This window comes from Eulemur rufifrons, chromosome 8 (genome assembly GCF_041146395.1).
Source record: "Eulemur rufifrons isolate Redbay chromosome 8, OSU_ERuf_1, whole genome shotgun sequence".
NCBI lineage: Eukaryota > Metazoa > Chordata > Mammalia > Primates > Lemuridae > Eulemur > Eulemur rufifrons.
In genome coordinates this window covers 9,749,521-9,772,581 of record NC_090990.1, presented here as the reverse complement: position 1 = coordinate 9,772,581, position 23,061 = coordinate 9,749,521, and the positions used below count along the sequence as shown (strand labels likewise).

General features: G+C 37.7%; 1 protein-coding gene and 1 non-coding gene across 4 annotated transcripts in view; both read right to left on the bottom strand.

Moving 5' to 3' along the window:
- The window catches only part of SPEN (spen family transcriptional repressor), an 82,454-nt gene that overhangs the window by 16,631 nt on the left and 42,762 nt on the right, over window positions 1-23,061 (bottom strand). For all 3 annotated transcript variants that reach the window (XM_069479384.1, XM_069479385.1, XM_069479386.1), the window contains 5 exons: window positions 11,809-11,969; window positions 8,596-8,796; window positions 4,528-4,679; window positions 1,554-1,679; window positions 1,094-1,207 (listed from right to left, as the gene is read on the bottom strand). In XM_069479384.1, the coding sequence (XP_069335485.1) occupies window positions 1,094-1,207; window positions 1,554-1,679; window positions 4,528-4,679; window positions 8,596-8,796; window positions 11,809-11,969 (754 nt within the window). The remainder of the gene's footprint in view (window positions 1-1,093; window positions 1,208-1,553; window positions 1,680-4,527; window positions 4,680-8,595; window positions 8,797-11,808; window positions 11,970-23,061) is intronic.
- Window positions 8,986-9,088, bottom strand: LOC138391225 (small nucleolar RNA U13). The gene has a single exon (XR_011234833.1). It is a non-coding gene; the product is annotated as a small nucleolar RNA U13 (small nucleolar RNA).

Sequence of the window (23,061 nt, the reverse complement as noted above, 5' to 3'; positions counted from 1 at the left end):
TTGTTTTCCATGTTGACTAAGTAAAAGCATTTTTTTTATTTGTTTTGGCTTTAAAAAAAAAAAACCGGCCAGGCGCGGTGGCTCACGCCTGTAATCCTAGCACTCTGGGAGGCCGAGGCGGGTGGATTGCTCAAGGTCAGGAGTTCGAGACCAGCCTGAGCGAGACCCCGTCTCTACTAAAAATAGAAAGACATTATATGGACAACTAAAAATCTATATAGAAAAAATTAGCCGGGCATAGTGGCGCATGCCTGTAGTCCCAGCTACTCGGGAGGCTGAGGCAGTAGGATCGCTTAAGCCGAGGAGTCTGAGGTTGCTGTGAGCTAAGCTGACGCCACGGCACTCACTCTAGCCTGGGCAACAAAGTGAGACTCTGTCTCAACAAAAAAAACAAAAACAAACAAAAAAAAAACCTTGAAAGGGAGAAAAGAAATGTAAAGAATACTGAATCTACAAAGAATGTCAGTAAATTGTGATTGTAAGTAGCACTACTGTCCTAAAGCTGGATTTTTTATTTTTAAGATGTATATTTCTCCAAACAACAGAAGCTACATTTAAAGAAATGTCCAAGTTATGCAACATACCCATCACTGAGTAAACAACATGCTTTTAAGGAGTTAAAGTTTTACATTCACATAATGGAACTGGGTCCAAAGACCCTTTTCCTGTTGTTTGTGGGTGTGTCATACAATAAACATTGGTTAGATGCATACTCAGTTGTGTGACTGTCCCTTCAAAGTCACCATCTTTTAAAAAAAAAAGTCTAATTACATATTTTGTGTAAATGTAAATAATTATATAACTAGGCTAATTGTGAGATAAAATTATAAAAGTCCCTAAGAAACATTCTATTTAATTCTATTTAAGTGTACTATGAGAATAATTTCAAAACCAATCATCCCAGATGGTTCAAAACAATTTTTCAAAATACTAATATCTTAAGGTAATAAATGCAAATGCCCTTGTAGACCAAATTTCAGCAAAGATAATTTTAATGTGCGAGTTACTAAAAAAATTGGGACTGAAAAGATGGAATACCAAGAAAAAGGAGTCAGAAGTAAAGTTGAAACACATATCAAAACCTCCCACCTACCTTTACTACAGGCCCGTATCGGCAGAAATGACGTGTTAAATACTGATCTGACACATTTGAAGAAAGCCCATCTAACCATACGCAGTTTGTAGGCATGCTCTTTCCAAAACCCAGCTGAATATAAAAGGCAAAATTTCTATTAGTAAAATTCACAATTACTATTCAACTACAGAATTCTCAGAAAACTAGTTTTCTTTTGTAGGAATCTTAGCAAATCAATATCTTAAATGCGAACCATTTGGTTAAAATCAAATAGAAATTTACAAAAAAGCAATCCTGCCTGGCTAATCAAGTATTGATTCAGATTATAGTATAATTGGATGGGGATACAAAGAAGTGTATCACCTTTATGGTTGATACACTTACTGCGATCTTAATCAGATATATGCATCAAAAAACGCCAAATCTTAAAAAACAATGCAAATCACAACAGCACAATAATTTATGCAAATACATTTACCTTGAGGCGATTATTTCCAAGGTATTCCCCATCCATCTTCTTAATAGCTTTACAAACACTGGCAATATCACAGTATTGCAAGAATGCATACTGAGGAACTCCATTTACTTTCTTAATATCAATATCCTGAAAAAGCCAATCAACACCACTTAGTCATATGCCAACAAGAAAATAAATCAGAATAAATCAAGTCCATACAGGTATTTATTTCGCAAAAAAGCTGTATTTCCAATAATCATTTTCTTAGTTAAAATTATACATCTTAATACATCTGAATATTAGTAGTTTAAATGTGCATAGCACAGCATTTGTAGTCACAAACCATGAAATCCTTCCCATATGAGGCTCTTTGCAGAGGAAGAAACTGTATTGCAACTCTAAATTCAAAATTTTAAATCCATAACATCAGTATTAAGAAAGAAATTTATCATAATAAAGAAAAGGTAGCCTATTTAATGAAATCCTAAGAAATAATTCTCTTCTGCAATATCTAAAATCTGTATTGGGGCCATGCCACTTAAAATGTAATAGCTGAGAAGAGTAAGAATGATAAATCAAGTTTTCAAAAAGTAATTTAAAACATGCAATCTTGAATGAGAAGACTCATTCTATCAGTATATTCAACTGAACCAAGGCTGGTGATTGATAAATATGATAATAATCTCTCATATCCAGAATGAATAGATATATAAATACCTGAGCTACTCTGTGAAGACCCACCAGAACAGCATCCCTGGATTAAAGAAACACTTATAAAAGAAACCCCTATCTCTTCTGGAAAGCACAAAACCTGCAGTTGTACCTGACACTCCCATCCTGCCTACTAAGAGGAGGCGGTGAAAAAACTTGGCTTAAACATAAAAATGGTCCAGAGAAACCACACAGTTAGATGGCAAAAATCTGTATTTAAAAAATAATGACCTGGGCCATGTATTGCAGAATCAAGTATTGTGAGATTATATAACTATCCTTAAAGGTCGTCACAAGCCAATAATCAAAACTCAAAACAGCAAAATGAGTAATACATTTAAAGAGCTGTTCAATGGGTACTAAAAAAAGCAATGACCTATACTCAAAATTACTCAAAGTAATGCTAAATAGGAGTTGATTTTCACCATGATATAGAATATAAAAACCCAGGATAACTCCACTTAAGAGAATATCTCCAAAGAAAACTGGTGGGTAGACTCAATAACTAGGTTCTTTTGGCTATGGCTTAATCTGTTATCAATAAGCAGCAGGGCATTTTTCCAAAGCGAATGTGTCATTTAAAACAGTGACACTCATCAGCAATTGCTACCATGATGAGATTACGATTTTCAAACAGAATACTGACATGTCTACATTATTGAGAACCATAGCTCTTAAAACACAATCATTCCATTTTTAGCAATCTTCATGATGAGATGCATCCATGTACCCAAATTACATCTTCTCACACTGCTCCAAAATTTGAAGTAGTAGCCACATTCAAATAAAAGTATGTCTGAAAGTTTTATCAACTCATAAACTTATGAATGCCAAACAGCAAATTAAGTAATAGATAACTGTGTAAAGACAAAAGAAGCTAGGGGCCAGACAGGTTAGTAAACTCCACACCACCTGTCTAGGCAGGCAGCAGAACTGAATGGAATTACGGTAGCACTACTCTCACAAAAGAAATTGAAAAATCAAAATAACTGAAAAAGAAAGGAAGATGAATGTTTTGCTGGTATATTTCTCTAAATATATAGCTTTTCTATTTTCTCCGTCTTTTCTACCAACCATTTCTATTTCTTGCCCCTAGCTCCTATATGATGAGGTTGAGATCAGCCACAAGCACAAACAATATTTTAAAAGACTAGATTATGTCATTAAAAAAAAAACCAACAATCTTTTGCTTAGAGCAATGATACATAAACAAGAATGGATAGACAAATGAACAGATACATGGACACATACTCACACCCATGAAAGATGAACTATTCCTACTCAAAACATTTTTTACTCCCTGAAGTCCAAATATATACTACAGCACTTTCTGCAATGTTTATTATTAACAAAGAGAGTATCAGAAAGACAGAATTTCCCTATTTTTTCTAACACAGCACAAAATAGTATACCCCAAATATAAAGCTGTGATCAAATATCTTCACTATAAATTGACTCAAGTTTTAAGTCACAGGGAACAGAAAAACCATTGTATCCCTAAATCTAACAATGACTTGTATAACATAAAAAGTGATTCGGGCTAGGTGTAGTAGCTCATGCCTGTAATCTCAACACTTTGGAGAGCTGAGGTGGGAGGATCACTTGAGACCAGGAATTCAAGACCAGCCTGGGCAACAAAGCGAGACCCCCATTACTAAAAATAAATTTTTTTCTTTTAATTATTTGAGCATGGTGGCATGCACTTATAGTCCTAGCTACTTAAGAGGCTGAGGTGGGAGGATCACTTGAGCCCATGAGTTTGAGACTGTAGTGAGCTCTGATCACACCTTTTTACCACTCCAGCCTGGGCAACAAAGCTGGACTCTGTCTCTTAAAGAAAAAAAAAAAAAAAATGATTCAAATTAAAACTTCCAAACAGAATTGAACTTAACTTCCAACACACAACATCCAAATTCTAGTAATCCTTGACATATTTCTGATGGGTATTGTGATTACACAATAATCATATACTAATTTGCTGCTTCTTTTTTTACAAACATGTTTTTCTCTTCCAGACTGTTCTTTCAACCCACAGCACTAGAGAGAGCATTAAAATAGAAATCGATGGACAAAGAAAGATACAAATGTATAAAAATATATGTATGTACAAACAAAATAGACAAACATATAATATCCAATGGGCTTCTCTAAATCATCTTTTAGCAGGAGTAAAAACACATAGAACACTACACCATTATGTGCCATATCTCCAAATATAATCTGTATTATGCTTTAGGTTTTATGACAAAGATCTAAAATTGTTTTCTTTGTAAAAGAAACACACCACAATCTCTCCAAAGCGCTGGAAGATGTTGCGAAGGTCATGATAAGTAGTGGTTTTCTCAAGGTTGCCAATAAAGAGAGTTCTTGTTGCTTTGGGGTGAAATTCATCTATCCTTTCATCCAAGGGGCGAAACTCATTTTCACTTTCTGTTTCTGTAAGCGGGATGGGGACAGAGTGAAAAGAGAAGACAGGGTTTTAATTTATATTTATATACCATGGGAAAAATCAACATTTAAAAAATAAAATGTCTGAAATAATGGGCTTGAATACTCACAAAAACTGAAATATCATAAACACTTTCAGAAATAGCTGACCCTTGTTAACTCCAAAGCAAACGAAGAATACAAAGGCTAAAGAAACTTGTCAAAAAAATTAAGGATAAAGTAACACTTTGTTTAACTTTTAAAACAAAAATGGGTTGAATTTAAATATACTAAGTTGATTTGGTTTAAAAAACAATCACTGACAAAGAAATAGATTTTAAGCCCTAGCAAAAATAATTATTTGAACCTAATCTTAGGTTACAAAATTATGTAGCAGGCTCTCAATTTAGGGTATAAAACTACAATCTGAAATAGACATAAAAACTCACCTGAAAATAGTCCAGTTTCATTATTTAACTTCATTTACTTTTCAACATTTTGCAAGATATTTAGCATTTCATGTTTATCTAATTAACAACTATCTAAATGTAGGAATTTTAGATTCAAGAATACTGTATGAAAACTGACCGAAGCAACATTTATCAAATATCTTCTTTTGGTATTATATGGTCCCCACTGACAAACAAAAAGAGGTTAAATGATATTTAAGATTTCTATTTTTTATGATCAAAAGCCCTGGCTTAATTTCTAATTCAATCATAGCCTTTCTCTGAAGCTCCATTTATGAACTTGGTCTAGGGCAGGGACATATAAGGTTTTGTTGATAACAATTATAGCACAGTAACTGCATGTTCTCTTGTCTTTTTTTTCCTTAATGTAAAACAAAGCCATCCCCTCAAAATTAATATTTAATCAACTTTACTGAAACAAAGTGTTTAGTGCCAGCTATTGAACATTACTGATGATGTCAATGCAACATTGGTATTAAAAAGCTCAACTTCAGAACCACTGAGTGAATTTGGCCAGAATATACCCCACTTCTGACTCCAGATTGATGGTTCTAATGGTAGTTCAGCTTAATCTTAACCAGTTTCATCAAAGAATATGTACTTTAACAGAGTTAGGACCCAGAAACTGCCCAGAGCTCATACTAGCTGTCTCCATACTTTCACCATATCTCAAAGGGGTATATTTTACTTTAAGTTCAACTCAGTCTTCTTGAAACTATCTAATAGTGGGCATTTAACAATATTTCCAAAAAAAAAAATGCAATAGAAAAAATAATTCAGATGCATCTTGAGGTTTATACTCTGAAGGGCAAAATAAGAAGGGAAAGGCATGATTTGCAACCATTAAGACCTGTCATGGCTTCATTCCCACCAAACAGCTTGGTAAATTTTCAAAATCGGAAATGCAGTGAGCAAAGAAAACAAAGGTGTTTTCCACAGGTAGTCTATTTAACCTTCGTGACCTGTCAAAATCTTAATGGCTACACGTATTTGGAAAAACCTCATTTATCCTGTAATTTCACGTTTAGGGGATTCTAATGCTAGGCATAGGATTAAGAAAGTAAAAGTACAATCTTAGAAGCCACCAGGTGTCTATCAGCAAAGTTAGGTTCCTTGGATTTGGATCTTTTTAAAAGGTCCTTGAGGGCTGCCCAGGCAACAGAGAGAAAGACCCTGTCTTTATTTAAAAAAAAAAGAAAGAAAGAAAGAAAGAAAAGTCCTTGACCTGAGCAATCATTTCAATATAACATATGCAAGTGCTTTCAAATATCCCATTAAACTGGTATTTAGTGTTGTCCCATCTGAGAAAAGTCTTCAGCTTTCCAATGCTTGAACCAACTAAACTTCCCAAAATCTTCACTAGCAAGTGGTTAAAAGCTCAACTATTTCCTGGATGCTAAATAGTTAGGTGAAAAGCTTTTTACAGTAAAAATCTCAGGCTAGCCCTATCATTTGGAGACCAGAGTCACCTACTGAATGCCCCTGGATAAGATCTTCATTACTCAATTATGATTAGCTCTAAAAACTTCCATAAATTATATGACATTCTAAATAGTCCTCAAGCAGTTCTGACCCATTCTGTATGTGTTAAATTTTAAGAATGAGAGTTGTCTTAGCGCAGTGTAATTTAGGGTAGAACATCTCAAAACTTGATAGAGGAAGGAATGTGAAGGCACAACCTACAAATTCCTTTGAAAAGATAATATTCCTTTGAATTCCTATGTTTCGTTGTAAAATTAGGCACATTCTGCAGTATTCACTCTAACTCTGTGTCTATTTTAATATATAAATAACATTTACGGCCGGGCGCGATCGCTCACGCCTGTAATCCTAGCACTCTGGGAGGCCAAGGCGGGCAGATTGTTTGAGCTCAGGAGTTCGAGACCAGCCTGAGCAAGAGCCAGATCCCCGTCTCTCCTAAAAATAGAAAGAAATTATATGGACAGCTAAAAAAAAATAGAAAAATTAGCCAGGCATGGTCATGCATGCCTGTAGTCCCAGGTACTTGGGAGGCTGAGGCAGGAGGCTTGCCTAAGCCCAGGAGTTTGAGGTTGCTATGAGCTAGGCTGACGCCATGGCACTCTAGCCTGGGCAACAGAGTGAGACTCTGTCTCAAAAAAATAAATAAATAAAATAACATTTACATGTCCTTATCAGGAAAATTATATTTTTCCTCTTAATTGTCAAATAAAATGAATATTTCAAGAATATTCATGTTTACTCTATAAATGGGCCATGTTTACACTATAAATTCCACCCAAAGTCTTAGTCTTAAACCTCAATTGTCTCAGTTTCATAAGGTACGAGCAGAATTTTAATGTTTTTGTTCATTCCTTTACAAATTTACCCACAAGTTGCCTTAAATAAGGGGTTCCCAAACTTGAGTGTGTAAATTCTCAATCAGTAAGCTGAAGTAGGGTCAGTAGACCCTGCCCTTTTTTTTTTTCCCTTAACTCACCACTATATATTGGCTAGGCGCGGTGGCTCATGCCTGTAATCCTAGCACTCTGGGAGGCCGAGGCGGGCGGATCGCTGGAGCTCAGGAGTTCGAGACCAGCCTGAGCAACAGTGAGACCCCGTCTCTACTAAAAAAAGAAAAAAAAGAAAAAGAAAAAATAAAATAAAAACAACTCACCACTATACAAAAATGAGGAATCTGCATTTTTAAATAAATATTACTGATGGTTCTGAAACAGGAGAAACACTGACCCAAGCCATGCCTGAAAAGACTTCCTGCCTTGCAGTATGTCTTACAGGTAGGTTCAAGCTAATTAAAATGTTTCCCTGAAATTCTCAATGGGTTGCACCCATAAGCCTTAGTCCTACTTCTGTCACCATCTTTTAAGGTCACACAAGCTAGAATAACAGATCCGATTTATGTTGGGCATAACAGAAATAAAACAGGTCTAATTAGTCCCTCAAAATGATATTAAGAGGGGGGTGGGTGGAAAAAAATGATATTAAGAAGTCATCTGCTTTCTAATTCAGGATAATTCTGTTGTCATTGTCCAAGGAACTATCTCCTAATTTTAACCAATTCAATCCTTTTGGGAAGGCTGGACTCAACAAGGGCCTCAAGCTCTTCCTTTCAGACTCTTAAAAGAACAGAAAAATCCTTACACCCTACCTCACTAAAATAATGTTTTTTTATTAAGTTGAACAGTAAGTCTTAGTCTTAAAGCTCAATTGTCTCCGCTTCACAAAGAGCAGAATTTTAATGTTTCTATTCATTCCTTTACAAATTTACTCATAAGTTGCCTTCAATCAGGGGTTCCCAAACTTCAGTGTGTAAATTCTCAATCAGTAACCCTTGAAAATAGAAGACACTGGAAGTACGACAATAAATAAAGCTAGAATAGGGTCCATATTCAGGATAATGTGCTACCTCTTCTCATAAACTACAATAGAAATAATGTATGTAATTTGTAATTAAACTCGGCTTCCACCGCACTTACCTGGTCCTATCCATGCTGTTACTTCAATCTGCATGCCAAAGAAAAGTTTTCCTTTTGATGCAGTCAATGCTTTTTCTTGGTCCTCTTGCTGCCGAAAAAATACCAGACCATACCTCTCTTCTGAAGCTCCATGTATCTGCACTGAAGTCACCTTTCCAAATTTCTTAAATTCATGAAAAAGGCCATCTTTAAGGCTTGTATCTAAAACCCCAAACAAAAACAAGTTATTTGTTTTTCTAATAAATTACAATTCAATCGAGGTTATATAGTGAGCTATGACTGTGCCACTATACTCCAGCCTGGGCAACAGAGCAAGACTCCGTCTCCAAAAAAGAAAAATTACAACTTTGTAAGCAAGCTACTAAATCTTTAGCCTGATTTTTTTTTTCACATCAGACAGGTAATGTGCCAGTGTCATAAGAAGGTTAGAAGGAGGCATGCTCATATGTTAGTGTGAAAACCCAATCATCACGCTTATGAACCACAAAAGTTTCTAGCCTGATTTTTGACCTAAGTTTTGTTATCATTAAAACATTACTTTTGGCCAGGCGCGGTGGCTTACGCCTGCAATCCTAGCACTCTGGGAGGCCGAGGCAGGAGGATCGCTCGAGGTCAGGAGTTCTAAGACCAGCCTGGGCAAGAGCGAGACCTCATCTCTACTAAACAATAGAAAGAAATTATCTGGACAACTAAAAATATATATAGAAAAAATTAGCCAGGCATGGTGGCACATGCCTGTAGTCGCAGCTACTCGGGAGGCTGAGGCAGAAGGATTGCTTAAGCCCAGGAGTTTGAGGTTGCTGTGAGCTAGGCTCACGCCACAGCACTCTATCCAGGGCAAAAAAGAGCAAGACTGTCTCAAAAAAACATTACTTTTTCAAATTAAGAAAAAACTCTAAAGACATTTTGAAGATTACTACACAATTCTGCAAATAAAGTAAGTATTATATGATGGTATGGATTATATGTTATGTAAGAATGATACTGTGGCTATCCAGAAAAATGCCCTTATATTTTATGGATATATACAAAAGTATGTATCTTTAAGTAGGTATGAAATGATATAACATTGTGGATTCAATTTAAAATTAAAAACAAAAAGACTCAAGAACAGGAAAGGAGGAACACAGGAGACAGTTGAAGCAAGAATGGCAAAATGTTGATAATTTCTGAATCTATGGTAAGGGGGAGTTCATCTTGCTAATCTGTCTACTTTGGGGTATGTTTAAAACTTAATAAAATAGGCTGGGGGCGGTGGCTCACACCTATAATCATAGCACTCTGGGAGGTCGAAGTGGGAGGATGGCTGGAGCTCAGGAGTTCGAGGCCAGCCTCAGCGGGAGCAAGACCTCATTTCTATCAGAAAAATAGAAAAAATTAGCCAGATGTGGTGGAGCACACCTGTAGTCTCAGCTACTGGGAAGGCTGAGTCAGGACGATCGCGTGAGCCCAGCAGTTTGAGGCTGTAGTGAGCTATGATGACATCACTGCCCTCTAGCCTGGGTGACAGAGTGAAACTCTATCTCAAAAAAACCAAAAAACAAGACACAAAAAAAAAGCCTCTTAAATATAAAAATTTTACATATGGATTTATCATAAAACTGTGTTAAACAATTAAGAAGGAAAGCCATATTTCTAGCTTTTCAAGTATCATCTCAATGATAAAATTGTGTAAGAAGTGTCATGTAGGCCGGGCACGGTGGCTCACGCCTGTAATCCTAGCTCTCTGGGAGGCCGAGGTGGGCGGATCGTTTGAGCTCAGGAGTTCGAGACCAGCCTGAGCAAGAGCGAGACCCCATCTCTACTAAAAATAGAAAGAAATTATATGGACAGCTAAAAATATATATAGAAAAAATTAGCCGGGCATGGTGGTGCATGCCTGTAGTCCCAGCTACTCGGGAGGCTGAGACAGGAGGATCACTTGAGCCCAGGAGTTTGAGGTTGCTGTGAGCTAGGCTGACGCCACGGCACTCACTCTATCCGGGCAACAGAGTGAGACTCTGTCTCAAAAAAAAAAAAAAAAAAAAAAAAGAAGTGTCATGTAACATGCTAAACAATTTTGATATCTTTTACATATGAATCATACTATCTGGGGGGTCCTGTGTTAATTTGCTTCATTATAAAAATGAAAGGTATACAAAAAGGCAAGCTAATTTTACCCCTTCTCCGTTTCTAAATTACCCATCTAAATCAAAAGCTCATCAACTTTTTTTTTTTCCTCTCTTTTTTTTTTTTTTTTTTTTTTTTGAGACAGAGTCTCGCTTTGTTGCCCAGGCTAGAGTGAGTGCCGTGGCGTCAGCCTAGCTCACAGCAACCTCAAACTTCTGAGCTTAAGCAATCCTACTGCCTCAGCCTCCCGAGTAGCTGGGACTACAGGCATGCGCCACCATGCCCGGCTAGAAAGCTCATCAACTTTTGTATCTTATTATCTCTATTCGCAAACCTGGTATATAAGTTTCATAGGCAATTTTAACAAATAATTTAAATTATCACTGAAATACCTACTTAGCCAAGAAATACTTAATTTGGTCTTTGTTGGTTTGACTGTGTACTGAGAGTTCTAGCTTGTGTACGTGGTTAATATGCCCCATGTAAGAACAACGCATCTACTGTCAACTGTCAATTAAAAACATCATGAGTAGAGACTACAGAATAGTTTTTAACTGGACTTTTACATTATTCATGGCATTCCTCATTTAAAATGCTAGTATTTTAAAATGGGTTTCCTATAAGAATTTTATGTTGGAAATTCCTTTCATGTAAGGCAGGACTTTAGGCCAACATAATAAATCTAACTGAAAATAGTAGCAGTATTTCATCATACCAAATTTCCTCCAATACCAACATATTTAATCCAGAAACATTTATTCAAAAATAAACAATGCTTTCTTTATATATCATCCATGCTCATACAATCCTTATATGTATATACATATGCACATAATAGATAAACAATGTTTATGTAGATATGTATGTGTATATAGTATGTATAAGGAAAATATCTACCATGGTATCTTTATATATGCACATGGACAACAAACTAAAACTACATAAAGTTATAATAATCACTTCCTTTTTCTTACATTGAATTAAATGTTAATGAATCACTAAAGGAAAACTTGTTTTCACTACAAAGTATAAAATTCAAGTTGCCCCATCTATCTCATTCCTCAGCACTAGCACTCAGGTAAGTACAGTCATACAAAATTTTACCTGTAGAGCGTACTGGAAGATTCTGAACCTTGATCCCAAAACTTTTACGGGGCTCATCTTTTTCCAAAGATGAAAGCAACTGGGAAGTGGGTGCCGGTACTGCTGCCGACTGAACTGATCGTGCGGGAGAGTCATCACTTGAACTACTGCTGGAATCAGTGCTGCAGAAGGGCAACAACAACAAACTTTAGTGAAAAGACAGAGAAAACGGGCAGTATATTAAACTTCTTAAAATTGACAAGTAGCAATAACTACCAGGCTAAACTTTAGGACTAGGATTTCTGGAGGCCCTATATTCTCCACATCTATCTCATACTCCACCTTGAGAGATGGCAGAGACAGTAAAAGTGGAAGCAAAAGTAACATTCTTTTACCACCACAGGCCATCTAACAGGCAATTGTTGCATTCTACAAATAATTTTTTTCAAATGAAATAATACTAGTGAATGCAATTCAATTAGTATAATAATAATAGAATAGTGGATATATTGGTTTTGGATTCATAGATCTAGATTCAAATCTTGGCTCCGACATAAAACACGTGTCCTTGGACAAATCACTTAACCTCTTGCTAAGCCTCAGTAAAACTGGTTTCCTATCATAATTTTATACCCAAAGTTATTTCATGTAACAGGACTCCAGGCCAACATAATAAAACTAAATGAAAATAGTATTTCTAAAATTTCTTCATACCAAATTTCCCCTAATACTAAATGTATAAAATCTCTAACTGCACAAAAGTTTGAGTGGCAAGAACAAAAAAAAAATACCAAATGTATAAAATAGAAATAGTAATAATGGTACCTATATCTCACAGGCTTAAGAATTAAATAAAACAACCCACAGGTTTAGAGAGTTTGGAATATGACAGGGACTCAATAGATGAAGGAGCACTGCTCTGTTACTATTAGTTGTAGTAGTAGCAATACTACTACCTCATGGGTAAACTGATTTTTAGGAAAACAAATATCCAAAATAATCTTCCAGGTAATTATAATTTTTAAATCTTTAAAGGACTAATGAAGAAATATTATTTAAGTTACTGGAATCTTGTTAGTTTAGGCTCTCTTCCCTGTGGACAATGTGGGAAGGGAGAGTTAATGAAACGGAATTTATTACTCTTCAGTTTAATAAAATAATCAAAGGGGGAGACAGTCAATTGAAAGACAGGAAGAAAATGTAACCTACACAATCAGATTAAGAGAGGAATTTATTTAAATAAGTTCATTATGCCTAAGAACTACATGAGAACATAAAATTCTCTTTTCAGCACTAGATGTGCCAGACTGCTACGGTTTTAACTTCTTTTAGGGCATTCTCAAATAGATTAATAAAAAGCTATTTACAGATGATGATGCTGTCTTTCTGAAATTTTGTTTCATACCCTCCTCCCCACTGTGGAAGTCTTATCTTACAAGCAAATAACTCTGAGTGGTTAGTCCATCTTAAGCACACAAGCTAGAGGAAAAGACCTATGGTGGTTTTTGTCATTTGTACTAAAACTACAAGACCTTATAGCCAAGACAATCACTAATGCACCCAGACAAATGAGTCTAAGCCTAGGCTGAGAAAAATTTGCTACTGCTTTTTTTTTTTTTTTTGAAGAAATAAATACTGCAAGTGTTTTCTTATTGAAAACTAAAGATGTTTCTAGAAAATTGAGAATTTACACAGCATTTTTATTTAGATCTCACAAGCTAAGGCAAAAAGGATGAGAAAAATTAATGAGGTTATCAGAACCTTCTGCAGTTTAAAATGTAGGGAAACAAACCTGGGTCAGTAAGAGCCCAAATGAGGTAGCTGAGGTACAAAAATGCAAACTACTGGGGATAAAAACCTTGAGACAGAACCACAAGCTATCATTGCCAGGCCTCTCATAATTGACTGGGCTTCAGTTTTCCCATCTATAAAAAGAATTTTTTTTTTTTAGATCATCCAACAAAAGCAATATTACTAGTACTAAGTAAATAGAATACTATATTATCATTGAAATTAAGGGTTAACAAAATTAATCTCTTGTTTTTAACACAGAAGAAAAAAATGCTTGTTATATGTGTTAAATACTCCAAGTAATACAAGATTATTCACAAGACTACCAGATGACTACAATATAGAATATGTTGTATGACTTATCAACTTAGTATATGCCAACAAAGTAAGCATTAAGGAAAATATTTAAATTACAATACTACCAATACCGTATACACCAAAATTCCTTAGCAACAATGGTAAAGAAGTAAACAAATATGGGCAAAGCCAGAATTTCTGGTTACTGAAATAATTAACGAGACAATAAAACAAGTTTGATACAAGTTTGTGTTATAAAAATGGAGAGAAAGATGATCAATGGTAATAACGATTTTAAAATAAAGCACAAAATAGCAACAGAGATTAGATTTGTTATAAATGTCATCACACTCTTGGTGAATACCACAATTTTGCAACAGGATGTAGAATTTAACTGTCAGAATAGACTGATAACCAATTTGAAATGGTAACTGGAAGGGGCAATAGGTTTTAAAATGAATCATGAAATGATAAAATGGTACAAGTTTTGAGTTTGCATTCTGACATACTAACCTAAACTGCAATGTACATCTCCAATACAGTATATTAATATTAAATGCACTATGGATTTAGAGATCCTGAATCAAAATAAAGACACAAATTTTAGACCTCCAAATACTTTTCAGTCCTACTAAACTGACAGAAAGCCCAAATGCCCAGAATGTGTCAATATTTGTTTTAAAAAGTCAATTTTTACTTTTTAAAAATTTTTTTGTTTTCACAGTTTTATTAAAACTAAAGAATCACAACAGTTCATCAAACCATGTGATACAGTATTCAATTGTTTCTAAGGCCAAAAATAGTTAACATGCTGGGTGCAGTGGCTCATGCCTGTAATCCTAGCACTCTGGGAGGCTGAGGTGGGAGGATCACTCAAGGTCAGGAGTTCAAGACCAGCCTGAGCAAGAATGAGACCCTATCTCTACTAAAAATAGAAAAAATTAGCTGGGCATGGTGGCACACGTCTGTAGTCCCAGCGACTCGGGAGGCTGAGGCAGGAGGATCCCTTGAGCCCAGGAGTTTTTGAGGTAGCAGTGAGCTATGATGACGCCACTGCACTCTAGCCAGGACTGTATCTCAATCAATCAATCAATCAATATAAAAGTAAAAAATACATGAGCAATTAAAGCAATTAGAAAACTTTGCAATTAAAAGAGAGGGCCCATTTGTTAAAAGCATACATAATCTCAAGTGACAATTTTCCAACAAACTCCCTTAACATAATCAATATCTAAGCTTGGGTCAAGAGGAAAAATGTTCATATTGCTTTCCATCAGGCTTGGGCTATTCAAAATGTGTCCACTAGTCCTTGGTGCTTCCCTCACATGAGAGGGGAAAAAAATCTCCTAATTTCTTGAATGGAATGCATTACCACACCAGGTAATAATCCCTCTAGATCCCACTATTTTACAAGTCAAAATCAGTACAGCAATCCTCTAAGTGTGGTTTGAGGAACTGTGAGGACCCAAGATCCTCTTACGGGATCTATGAGATCCTCCTTATTTCAACTACATTATCTGTGTGAGGCCAGATTTTCTTCATATACTTTGCCCAAAAAACCTTATAATCACAGTGTAAATACAGAATTAGTCACTAGTTATTTGGGCCCAGGAGTTCAAGACTAGCCTGGGCAACATAGTAAGACCCTGTCTCTACAAAAAAATTTAAAAAATTAGCTGGGCTTGGTGGCACATGCCTGTAGCCCTGGCTACTCAGGAAGCTGAGGCAGGAAGATTGCCTGCACCCAGGAATTCAAGGCTACAGTGAGCTATGATCATGCCACCACATTCCAGCCTGGGCAACAGAGTGAGACCCTATCTCAAAAAAAATTTAATTTAATTTAAATTAAAATGCAAAAGGGTCCTGAACCTAGAAAGTTTTAAAAACAAGCAAAAAACTGGCCAGGCACATCACGCCTGTAATCCTAGCACTCTGGGAGGCCGAGGCGGATGGATTGTTTGAGCTCAGGAGTTCGAGACCAGCCTGAGCAAGAGCAAAACCCCATCTCTACTAAAAAAAAAAAAAAAACAGAAAGAAAGTGGGCCGGGCGCGGTGGCTCACGCCTGTAATCCTAGCACTCTGGGAGGCCGAGGCGGGTGGATTGCTCAAGGTCAGGAGTTCGAGACCAGCCTGAGCGAGACCCCGTCTCTACTAAAAATAGAACGACATTATATGGACAACTAAAAATCTATATAGAAAAAATTAGCCGGGCATAGTGGCGCATGCCTGTAGTCCCAGCTACTCGGGAGGCTGAGGCAGTAGGATCGCTTAAGCCGAGGAGTCTGAGGTTGCTGTGAGCTAAGCTGACGCCACGGCACTCACTCTAGCCTGGGCAACAAAGTGAGACTCTGTCTCAACAACAAAAAAAAAAAAAAAAAAAAAAAAAAAAGAAAGTGGCTGGACAACTAAAAACATATATTAAAAAAAATTAGCCAGGCATGGTGGTGCATGCCTGTAGTCCCAGCTATTTGGGAGGCTGAGTCAGGAGGATTGCTTGAGCCCAGGAGTTTGAGGTTGCTGTGAGCTAGACTGACGCCACGGCACTCTAGCCCGGGCAACAGAGTAAGACTCTGTCTTAAAAAACAAAAAACAAACAAACAAAAAAAAACACCAAAACACAAGCAATAAACTACTAGTTTAGTAGACAGTCTGTGACACCACTACCATTTGCAACTCCACCACTTCTGATGTAAGCTGAATTAAGTCTCTCCAACTCCTGGGCTCAAGTGATCCTCCCACCTCAGGCTCCTGAGTAGCTGTGACTACAGGTGTGTGCCACCATGCCTAGCTCAAACCTCTATTTTTTTTTTTTTAATCAGAAAAATAGGAAGGAAACACTCAAGTGGGTAGCCTAGTAAGGCACCTCATTTTTGCCTCTCTAAACTTCAATCTGCCTGGTGGATTATCAGACCTCATGATCCTTAAAGGTCCCTACTAACTCTAGCATTCTACGACTCCCTTCCTAACTCCAATCCTCCATCTCTGATAGCTCCCAAATACTTACAGAATAAAGTCCTCATTTCTCAGGAAGGCAGACAGGACCCTTTACAAGTTGGCCCCAAAATAATCTTCTAGCCACTCCTTCTCATGACCTTCCAACCCAACCTGCTAATGATCTATCCACATCAGTGTATACCAGTTTCTAATCATGGGCACCTTTAGGTCTTAATATATGAGCCTTGGTTAAATTACTTTGTCTCTAATCCTAATTTTCTTGTGTGTAGGGATGGTTGTAAAGACTGAGTGAGTCAATGATTATAAAGTGCCTAGTACTCAGCATAGCACATAAGCAAGCATAAGAGAGTTCTCCGTATCCATTCCTATTGAAGGTACCTTCCTTTCCCTCCTTGCCTGCTTTTAAGGATTAGCTCCAGTATTAATTTCCTGCTGTGTAGCTGTTCCTGAGATCCTCACTCCACCCAATCCTATAAAATTCATTGGTTTTTTACTTTTTTTTTTTTTTTTTAAAGAGACAGGGTCAGTTGCCCAGGCTAGAGTGCAGTAGCTATTATAAGCATTGTTATGGTGCACTACAACCTCGAACTCATGGGCTCAAGCGATCCTCCTGCCTCACAATGTCCAGCTTAAATCCTTCCACTCTGTATTGTAACAACTCATTTACCACCTTTGTTTAAAGTCCAATACTGGATTCATCTTTGTAAATACAGAGCCTAGTATGGTACCGGATATATAATAGCTGTGCCTCAAAGAAATTACGGGTCTGAATCGTGCAAGAGATGGAGATTAATACCTAGGAAAGCATATAAAGCTCAGTAAAATGGAAGTATTTAAACTTGATATCCAAGATTGAAATGAAAATTTCTGATAAAACATTACTTGGTTGCAAACTGTACAGTTTTTCTTTCTTGCTAATTCATCAATTAGACAAGAAAAATAATGGCTATTCTGAGGTCCTAGGACTTTAAATGATACATATTAATAATCTGACTAAAAAATCACTGATATTTATAAAAATAAAGACACTTCATGGATCCTTTTGTCTAGAACTTTGCAGAAAATGATTTTTAGAAAAATTTTCTGCGATGAAAGCTGAAGCACAATTAAAATACACATACCAAAAAATGTTTTTAGCCAGGATCAGTGGTGTGTGCCTGTGACCCTAGCTACTTGGGAGGCTGAGGTGGGGTGGATCACTTGGGACCAGAAGTTGGAGGCCGCAGTAAGCTATGCTCATGTCTGTGAAAAGCCAATGCACTCCAGCCTGGGCAATACAGCAACACCCTGTATCTAAAAAAACAAACCCACAAAAACATTTTAAATGTCTAACAAAGATGCTGTCAGACATTTAAAACATTGGTTGGCTATGATATTTCATTCACAAATCCTATAGCTGTGAATACCTATAAATCAGTGGCTCTCAATGGGGCTGAGGGGACGTCTTGGCTCCCAGAGGACATTTTTGTTGTCATAATGGTGGGAAGTGGGATACGGTTACTGGCATCTAGTAGGCAGAGCCGTGGGATATTCCTAAACATCCTACGGGGCACAGGACAGTCCCCATGAGAAAGGATTCTCTGGTTGTCAAATGTGGCAAGGCTGAGAAACCCTGGCCCTACATTATTGCTTTGACTGCTTTCCCTTCTTTTAAAAAACTAACATGCTAATTTCAAGCTGCAAACCAAACACAGGAGCCTTACAATGACTATTCTTCCTTATTACTAATGTATCATTTCATAAAAATCTTTGAATAACTTCCAAACTTACAGGAAGAAAGAAAAAAAAGTCAACTTCCAAAAATCAGACTACTCAAGGGAAAGTTGGGATCCAAAGCACTCTGGTGTCACTTGATTTGGGAAAACATGACAAAAAGGTAGATGGCTGTTTACAATGTGTACTTTGCCATGTCGATATCAAGGTCAAAGTACTTTGTAGATAAAACTGATTTAGTAATTTTTAAACAAATAACCCATATTCTAGTAAGGTTTACCTCAATGAAAACTATTCTATCCATGCTAAGTGGTTTTTAGTGTGCAATAGCTTTCTTACCCTCAACCTAAGGATTTAAGGTACTAGTTTGGTATCACAATTAGATTTTTCCTCACCAAAGTACAATGTTCAGAAGAAATTAATAGAACTTCTATTTTGCATAAAGATGTTAATGGGGTATCCTGCTTTATAATTTTAAGATATTTTAAATTGGCCTTTAAAAATGATGATACAACTCAACAAAAAAAATAACCTGACTAAAAAATGTGCAAAGAAGTTGAACAGACATTTCTCCACAAAGATATATATATAAATGGCCGATAAACACATGAAAAGATGTTCAACATCTAATTTTTAGGGAAATGTACATCAAAACCACATGAAGGGCCGGGCACGGTGGCTCACACCTGTAATCCTAGCACTCTGGTAGGCAAAGGCAGGAGGATTACTCGAGGTCAGGAGTTCAAGACCAGCCTGAGCAAGAGTGAGATCCTGTCTCTACTATAAATAGAAAGAAATTATCTGGACAACTAAATATATGTATAGGAAAAAATTAGCCAGGCATGGTGGCGCATGCCTGTAGTCCCAGCTACTTGGGAGGCTGAGGCAGAAGGATCACTTGAGCCTGGGAGTTTGAGGTTGCCATGAGCTAGGCTGACGCCACAGCATTCTAACCCGGGCAACAGAGTGAGACTCTGTCTTAAAACAAAAACAAAACCAAAACAAAAAAAAAACACATGAAGGCCGGGCACGGTGGCTCATGCCTGTAATCCTAGCACTCTGGGAGCCCAAGGTGGGAGGATTGCTCAAGGTCAGGAGTTCGAGACCAGCCTGAGCAAGAGCGAGACTCCATCTCTACTAAAAATATAAAAAGAAATTAGCCAGACAACTAAAAATATATAGAAAAAATTAGCCAGGCATGGTGGCACGTGCCTGTAGCCCCAGCTACTCGGGAGGCTGAGGCAGGAGGATTGCTTGAGCCCAGGAGACAGAGCAAGACTGTCTCCAAAAAAAAAAAAAAATCTGATAAAAGAATGTAATGATTAACTAAATTAGTAGAGTGAAACTGACAACAGCAAAGCTTTCTCTTGTTACACAAAGATAGAGGCACAAAGAAAAACATAATTCACCACCAACAGTAATATTTCTTCTTATTGTAATCAACTTTTATTGCTAACATAAACAATTAGCAAAAATTTATTTCCTGAAGATTTTGTAGTACAAAATCTAGACCTCAGAAATTAACTTTTAAAGTTCTCCCCTAGTTTCCATCTAGATTTCACCTGAGTATTTATAAATAACAAGCGCATTTAAACTTTAGATAGGTACTGGCTACAATTCATAGGTAGGCAAGATTAAGACTTAACTAGATTTAGGCCGGGCGCGGTGGCTCACGCCTGTAATCCTAGCACTCTGGGAGGCCGAGGCGGGTGGATCGCTCAAGGTCAGGAGTTCGAGACCAGCCTGAGTGAGACCCCGTCTCTACTAAAAATAGAAAGACATTATATGGACAACTAAAAAAAAATCTATATAGAAAAAATTAGCCGGGCATGGTGGCGCATGCCTGTAGTCCCAGCTACTCGGGAGGCTGAGGCAGTAGGATCGCTTAAGCCGAGGAGTCTGAGGTTGCTGTGAGCTAAGCTGACGCCACGGCACTCACTCTAGCCTGGGCAACAAAGTGAGACTCTGTCTCAACAAAAAAAAAAAAAAAAAAAAAAAGACTTAACTAGATTTAATGTTCATGGTCACTAAAGTGATGGTAAAATCAAACACAATAATTAAAATAATTGGTTTTATTTCTCTTCCTAGTCTCAAGTCCAATAGTTTACATAAATGAGAGGGGAAAAAATCATTAAAGACTGCTTTTTAAAAAATGTCTTATTTTGGCAGAAAACGCTGCTTAAAATTAAGCTTAAGTATACTGCATGTGGTTAGCTTGCTCACAAAGGGTTAAGTGTAAGTAATTCTTTGGAATGCAGATAGAACTGTAGTTAATTTTTTGTTTGTTTGTTTTTTTAAGAGCCAGGGTCTTGCTCTGTCCTAGGCTGGAGTGCAGTGGCGTGGTGACAGCTCACTGCAGCCTCAGCCTCCTGGGCTCAAGCAATCTTCTCACCTCAGCCTCCCAAATAGCTAGGACTACAGGCACTGCCACCACACCCAGCTAATTTTTTTTTTTCCTTGTAGAGATGGGGTTCTCACTATGTTGCCCGGGCTGGTCTTAAATGCCTGACCTCAAGCGATCCTCCTACCTTGGCCTCCCTAAGTGCTGTGATTACAGGCGTGAGCCACTGCACCTGGCCTAGTTAATGTTTTTAAGCTTATTACTCTTTGGTTAGAGTTAAAATTTTTAAAATCCCTATTTTTTTATAGATCCTATAGCTGATCTATAGGATAACTACTAGATAATTAAAGCTTACCAAAAAATAATGAAGGAATATTATTTAGCTTTAAAAAGGAATGTAATTACGATACATGTGACAAGATGAATGAATCTGAAAACATTATGCTAAGTAAGCCAGACAAATATAGTCTGATTCCACATCCATGAGGTATCTAGAGTAGTCAAAAATTCATGAAGACAAAAGGGCAGGCATGGCCGGGCACGGCAGCTCACGCCTGTGATCCTAGCACTCTGGGAGGCTGAGGCAGGTGGATCATTTGAGCTCAGGAGTTTGAGACCAGTCTAGGCAAGAGTGAAACCCTGTCTCTACTAAAAAATAGAAAGAAATTAGCTGGACAACTAAAAATATATAGAAAAATTCAGCCGGGCATGGTGGCGCGTGCCTGTAGTCCCAGCTACTCGGGAAGCTGAGGCAGAAGGATTGCCTGAGCCCAGGAGTTTGAGGTTGCTGTGAGTTAGGCTGACGCCACGGCACTTTAGCCTGGGCAACAGAGTGAGACTCTGTCTCAAAAACAAACAAATAAACAATATTAAAAAAAAAAAAAAGAAGAAGAAGAAAAAAGAAAAAAAAGGCCAGGAATGGTGGCTCACACATTTTCTTTGGGAGGCCAAGGCAGAAGGACCACTTGGGGGCCAGGAATTCCAGGACCTGGGCAATATAGCGAGACCCCATCTCTACAAAAAATAGAAAAATTAGCCGGGCATGGTGGTGCACACTTGTAACCCCAGCTACTCAGGAGACTGAAGTGGGAGGATCTCTTGAGCCCAGGAGTTAGAGGTCACAGTGAGTTATGATCATGCTGTTGCACTACTCTAGTCTGGGCAACAGAAAGATCCTGTCGTTAAAAAAAAAAAAAAAGGCACCATCAAATTGGTTTCACGGATCAACACCTAAGTGCACATATAGGAATAACATTAATCGGGCGTTGGGCAGATGGTGGGAACGGGATGGGTGTATACATACATAATGAGTGCGATGTGCACCGTCTAGGGGATGGACACGCTTGAAGCTCTGGGGGGGCGGGGCAAGGGCAATATACGTAACCTAAACTTTTGTACCCCCATAATACGCTGAAATTAAAAAAAAAAAAAAGGCAGGGCAGTTAAAATGGTAAATTTTATCCTGTACATATTTTACCACAACTTAAAAAAAGTTCTTTTTGGTTGGACGTGGTGGCTCATACCTGTAATCCTAGCACTCTGAGAGGCCAAGGTGGGAGAACTGTTTGAGGCCAGGAGTTCAAGATCAACCTGAGTGAGGATGAGACCCACTCCCCAACCCCATCTACAAAAAATAGAAAACTTAACCAGGTGTGAACACCTGTAGTCCCAGCTACTCAGGAGGCTAAGGCAGGAGGATTGCTTGAGCCCAAGAGTTTCAGGTTGCAGTGAGCTGTGGATAACACCACTGCATTGTAGCCCAGGTGACAGAGCAAGATTCTGTCTCAAAAAAAAAAGAAAAACAAGAAGTTGTTTTTAGGCCGGGCGCGGTGGCTCACGCCTGTAATCCTAGCACTCTGGGAGGCCGAGGTGGGCGGATCCTTTGAGCTCAGGAGTTCGAGACCAGCCTGAGCAAGAGCGAGACCCCATCTCTACTAAAAATAGAAAGAAATTATATGGACAGCTAAAAATATATATAGAAAAAATTAGCCGGGCATGGTGGCGCATGCCTGTAGTCCCAGCTACTCGGGAGGCTGAGGCAGTAGGATCGCTTAAGCCCAGGAGTCTGAGGTTGCTGTGAGCTAAACTGACGCCACGGCACTCACTCTAGCCCGGGCAACAGAGTGAGACTCTGTCTCAAAAAAAAAAAAAAAAAAAAAGAAGTTGTTTTGTTTTTT